This window comes from Etheostoma cragini, chromosome 10 (genome assembly GCF_013103735.1).
Source record: "Etheostoma cragini isolate CJK2018 chromosome 10, CSU_Ecrag_1.0, whole genome shotgun sequence".
Classification (NCBI taxonomy): domain Eukaryota; kingdom Metazoa; phylum Chordata; class Actinopteri; order Perciformes; family Percidae; genus Etheostoma; species Etheostoma cragini.
In genome coordinates, this window is record NC_048416.1 from 13,153,472 (window position 1) to 13,158,767 (window position 5,296).

The window sequence follows — 5,296 nt, forward strand, 5'->3', positions numbered from 1 at the left end:
GAGACTTCTTAAGCCAGTTTCAGTGTCTCCTTAACCATGACTCCTATTCCATCATAAACACTATGAATGGGAGCATTGCACATAAATGCACAGGTGGTGACCAGCTTATTTTTGACATCAACGTGCGCTTTCTCCACATCCGTGTTGATGTGTTTGCAGCCCATCTCCTTCATAGCGCCTGCTGTCTGAGCATACGGCCACCTGAAGACAAAGAGAAGGACAGTTAGAATTGTAAATTAAAATTTTATATCCATAGACATCTGATGATGAGAAACCATTTTACACACTTTTTACACTCTTTGTCCTGTCCCACAGTGAGCTCACAGCCGGGCAGGATTTTGGCAGCGAGGATGGGGGCGATGCAGCACATGCCCAGCGGCTTTTTGGCTTTGTGGAAAGCCTTGATGAGCTTCTCTAACTGTGGCTGGATGGTGCAGTCCTTATTCTTCACTGCCCAGTCACTCAGGTTCTTCGCCACACCAAAGCCCCCTGAATGAGAGGAAACAGGATATGATCAAATTATTATAAAACCGGAGGTGAAAAAAGGTGAAAGAGAGCAATAACAAATATGACATAAATAATGACACTGTGGCATTATTTAATGGGTGGGTCAGACTAACCTGGGATGATGAGGGCTTCAAATGCTGAAACATCTAACTTGGTCAGATCAGTCACGTCACCCCTTGCAATGCGAGCACTTTCCTGCAGTATGTTTCTCTTCTCCTCAGTAGGTTTCCCCTCACAGTGGTTTACAACATGCATCTGATCTGCATTCGGAGCAAACATCTGCACCTGAAATGAAGCATGTAAAACTTAGTCTGTGTACAGTAGGTAAGGACTTTGGGATCTTTTCAGAGTTGGTATTAAGACCAACTGCATCTTAGTTGGTCTGGTTTATAACAATAATGCTCTAGTGTTGCAGAATGAATAGACAGAAACATAGACGTGAAAGCTGAAGAGTACCTCTAAATGGGAAGGGATCCAGTAGTTTGACATTAAATAACCAATGGATACAATGTAATATGTTAACTTATCATCTTTTTTTGCCCTTACTTTTGCTCCAGCCCGACTCAGATGGACGAGGACAGCGGAGGCCTCGTGGATCTCTGTGCCGTCATAGACTCCACAGCCTGAGAGAATAACTGCAACACGCTTTGCCATGGTTCCTATAAAACACACACATAAAGCAAACACATGTATCTAAAGTGCGTATACCCTTTTTGTTTCCTTATCAGACTTGAAACGCACTGCTCCTGAGCCACCTGTTGCACATGTTCACATAGCCAGGGGACAGAGGAGTCACAGGAGGTCTGCTGTTGCTAGGTAACATTGTTGACACCAGTAAAGAGTAACCACAAGAGGTTGGAGTCTGCGATGCAAGACTCCACGGCAGAAATACATATATTGTAAATGAGTAGATATATATGTATCAGACAGTTTGTAAACATTTCACCATTGTCCTTGTAGATTTTGCGGTGCTGCTTTATTGCCTTTAATCATTAACTATAATCATCCTGTGTTTTTTGCTAAAATATTAAGAGAAAGCATTGTGGGATAGCAGCGTAGATATATCTTACCTTGAACAGGTGCAGTAGGTCGCCTAGCTGTGATCGGGCTGTTCAGTAGAGGTGTGCTGGCTGAACCCAAGCGGGCTCCTTGTCTGCGTCTCTGTCTCCTCCCACAGCATGCTGTCTGAAAGGCTGACATCATGCCATGGAACTCTTTGGTCAGCTTTGGACATAAAATGCTGAATCACAAGGAACTTTGTTTTTTTCTATTTTTTCAATGAGCAATACAAGTGATGTAACGAGGCAACATTTAAATTGCACCATCAGTTTATTTTACTAGGTTACAGCTTATTCAATCTTCAATAATTTTTTTTTTCTTTTGCTATAATTATAGCGAAAACACTGTCCGTGCCGATGACATTTGCAGTCTCTAATTTTGGATTATTTTGATAAATAAAAAGCTACTAGCCTAAAGCATCTCATAAATGACGCTATTAAAACAAATACTGAAAAAAAGCAAATTCTTGTATGATTTAGAAAATGTTTTATAATAAGTCAGTCTTTACCTTATTTGTTTTTTTCAACCCATGGATATTCTTATTATTTTTTCCATAGACACACGACATAGGCTCCATTGTTTTGGTCACTGCTACGTCTTCCATGCGTGCTGACGTCACTGACATGTTTATAAAGTAGCCTACGTTTGTACGTCTTTAGTAATTCATTTTGCTATGTCTCGACTGCGTGTGACTGTCGGCGTACTGGGCATCTCTGGCGGTAATAGCTTTTTATTTATTTATTTATTTTACACACGCCGATTTATTTTTGGATTTCGCGGGAGTTACAAAGCGATCATAAACCTACTTCCTTAATTTTACCTGGACTACCTAGATGCACATATGCTACTAGCCTATCCCGAACTTTTGCACAATCCCTCAACATTTGTACACATCCCGCCTTTACCCATCCAGACTTAAACTGGTATGTAGATATTTGTTATGTTTATCATGTCTTTTACATTTATTGCTTGGGCTATTTATTCAAAATGTTTATGAATAGGTCCATATGCTCCAAACATCATGCAAATTAGGCCTATACTTTTTAATTACTTAGCAATCAATCAATCAATTTCTGGTTAATATAGCCTACTTATCATAATGAATTTATTACTTTGTATGCTGAAAAATTAAGTGACATTCTGCCGTACTACTTTGGTATCCTCGTTTAAAATGTAGACTTGTATTGTGTTATTTTGGAAACCTAAACAACTACAGCCACACTAATAGCCCTACCAGAAACCACTCTTCTTCTTCGGTTCATATTGATAAAAGATTTAATTGTAATGTATGATAAATGAAGCGACATAGTCATAGTTTGGTATGCTAAAGGATGCTGATATTTTAGTCCACACAAAGTGATGATCTCACTTTTTTTGGAGGGGGGGGGAAGGGGATTTTCTCACATGTTGTTTGCTCTTAAAGCTGTAGAAACTTAAACTAAACCTACATGAGTGTAGGCCTACTGCTAATACAAGAAAACAATTATGTTTTATAAAACCAATCATACTGATGCAGATGTTTGTTTTTTTAATTAAAGGATCTGTAGGCCTAATCATTATTCAGAAAAAAAGTTGGTCTGATGGCGTCCACATGGCCATGGGCTTCGTTTGTAGTCCAGGCCTACAATACAGAATTTAAGAAAAAAAATCATTTTTCGTCAAATCATAAAGGTTAATCCTATAAAAACAAGGACATTCATTTTAGGCACAATAGACAGACACCTGCTCTAGCTATTGTAGGGGAGAAATCACATTTTCGTTTTCGTTTTGTTTTTGATTAATGACCAGCAGGTGGATCTAGATAAATATGTTTTCCTGCTTAAAGGTTCTCTCCTGCTTTTGGTAAAAAGATATGGTAGCTCCCCTGAAAAAGACTTCATCCCCCATACTGCACTGGGGATTCTGCTGCTCGTCATTGCAGTGCTTTTAGCATATGCAGGTTGTTTTTTTATGAATGGTCATCACAAAATCTGTTTATCATATTAATTTGGCGTTTTGGTTGATTTGTGTTAGGTGTGTGTGTAAAACTCTCAATCCTCTGCTCTGTTTCCTCTTTGTCTGTTAGGTATCTGTTGCAGTATGGCCAACGCCAAGATGTTTTCCACTGTGTGTCTGACTGTATCTGCCCTGTGGTGTGGTTCAGGTCTGGTGTACATCCTGGTTGGACAGGGGGTGCTGCAGCCCACAGAGCTGAGACCCTCTCTGGTCCCGGGCCTGGCAGCATTTACCTTAGCCCTTCTCGTTATCGGCGGCGTAGCAGTCGTTGTAAAGGAACCAGTTCTATCTGCATTGGCTTAGCATGTGCCCATCAAATTGCCGGTTTGTCAGCTGCAGGTTTTGGTCAGTCTGCCACAGCCGCCAACTACCTTCTGGTCTGTCTTGTAGGTGTTTACTTTGGTTTTGGACGTCTGCTGTCCACCCTCACTGGTGGTAAAGTGGATCCTCCAGGAACGGCTCTGGAGAGAAAAGCTGAGATGAAAACAGAGCAGAACCAGGGGTGTAGTGATGCGGTGTCCGTAGGTCTAGTGATGAACCTGCTGTCTGCCTCTGTGTTAGCCTGTCCCCTGTTAGGCGTGGTCCCCCAGCTCTTCGTCGGTCACGTGCCTTGGCTGTGGACAGCTGGAGTCTTTCAGCTTGGCATGTGTATCCTCTTTCCTTGCGCACATTTTCAACAGCACCTTCCAATCCCCCCAGATCCCCTTAGGAAAACCTTTAGTGAAGCTGAGTGGGGTTGGGGAGGTGCAGATGTCTGTCCGCATGTACCAGCCCGCAAGGCCACATCGGTCCAGGAGATTGCAGGTGAGAATCTGTCAAAGAGATCATTGTTGATTTAAAAAAAAAAAAAAAGCACAGTCGTTTACATTTTTTCCTATTCTTTAATCTGCTGAAATCATGAAAAATGGTGGCATATGTGAAATGCCTACTGACACAGTCTATGTTCTGGTGGCAGCATGCAACAGGCCTGATGCAGTCATCAAAGCTTACAAGTCAGTTTCCAGTCTGCCCTTATCTGCATTCATTTATGAATAACATGTTCTTACTCTCTAATTGTTGTGTTTGATGAAGAACAGATGGAGGACCGACCCATGTCTCTGTGGATCTCCTCCATCAAGCAGCTGGAGCCGGTGCGACACTTGCTGAGCCCCCTGCTCCTGGACTTCATGGAGGCTGCATGGCCTTCCTCCATTAGCATGGTCATACCCAGAGGTAGGTGTGTGTTTAGGGATGCGTACTTGTACAACAAACATTTTTGTGTTTTATGAGCATAATTTGGGTTTCTTGTCTCACACAGGCACCTGGATGGACGTCTTTGGTTTAGGAGATGCTGCCAAACACATAGGGACACCACAAAGCATTGCAATCAGAAACCCAGACTGTTCTGTGGCCACACACCTCATTAATTTGGTAAGGGCTGAGGGAAGGAATCATTACAAGTCTTAAAGTGAGTCAAACTACTCAGGCCCTTTAGTAAAACTAACAACCTCTTTATTTGCAGGTGGGACCCATCGCTGTAACCTCAGCCAACCCCACAGGCGAGGCAGACACAACTCGCCACAACCAAGTTTATGCCAAGCTAGGCAAAAGGGTGAGGACAATATTCCACTGTTATTAAATACAACAGGCACTGGATTTTTTTGCAGTAAACGTGCATTTTGCTTGGTTAGGTTGATGGAGTGTTATGTGACGGACCCTCCCCAGAGAACATTGCATCAACTGTGGTTGACTGTAC

At 42.1% G+C, this 5,296-nt stretch overlaps 2 protein-coding genes across 3 annotated transcripts in view; one reads left to right on the forward strand and one right to left on the reverse strand.

Moving 5' to 3' along the window:
• Nucleotides 1–1,679, reverse strand: part of si:ch211-153b23.5 (glutamine amidotransferase-like class 1 domain-containing protein 3A, mitochondrial) — a 1,998-nt gene extending 319 nt beyond the window's left edge. The window contains exons 1-5 of one of the 2 annotated variants that reach the window (XM_034884339.1): nucleotides 1,578–1,679; nucleotides 1,054–1,166; nucleotides 621–792; nucleotides 288–489; nucleotides 78–201 (exon numbers count right to left, since the gene is read on the reverse strand). In XM_034884339.1, coding sequence (XP_034740230.1) covers nucleotides 78–201; nucleotides 288–489; nucleotides 621–792; nucleotides 1,054–1,161 — 606 coding nt within the window. In that variant the 5' untranslated portion in view covers nucleotides 1,162–1,166; nucleotides 1,578–1,679. Of the gene's footprint in view, nucleotides 202–287; nucleotides 490–620; nucleotides 793–1,053; nucleotides 1,167–1,577 lie in introns of both variants that reach the window. The other variant, XM_034884338.1, reaches the window with a different exon arrangement.
• A 543-nt stretch (nucleotides 1,680–2,222) lies between these two features.
• LOC117952292 overlaps nucleotides 2,223–5,296 on the forward strand; it is a 23,180-nt gene continuing 20,106 nt past the window's right edge. Inside the window, 8 exon segments of the mRNA XM_034884434.1 lie at nucleotides 2,223–2,285; nucleotides 3,392–3,505; nucleotides 3,632–3,850; nucleotides 3,853–4,365; nucleotides 4,454–4,555; nucleotides 4,628–4,702; nucleotides 4,859–4,971; nucleotides 5,063–5,152. Coding sequence (XP_034740325.1) covers nucleotides 2,240–2,285; nucleotides 3,392–3,505; nucleotides 3,632–3,850; nucleotides 3,853–4,365; nucleotides 4,454–4,555; nucleotides 4,628–4,702; nucleotides 4,859–4,971; nucleotides 5,063–5,152 — 1,272 coding nt within the window. The 5' untranslated portion in view covers nucleotides 2,223–2,239.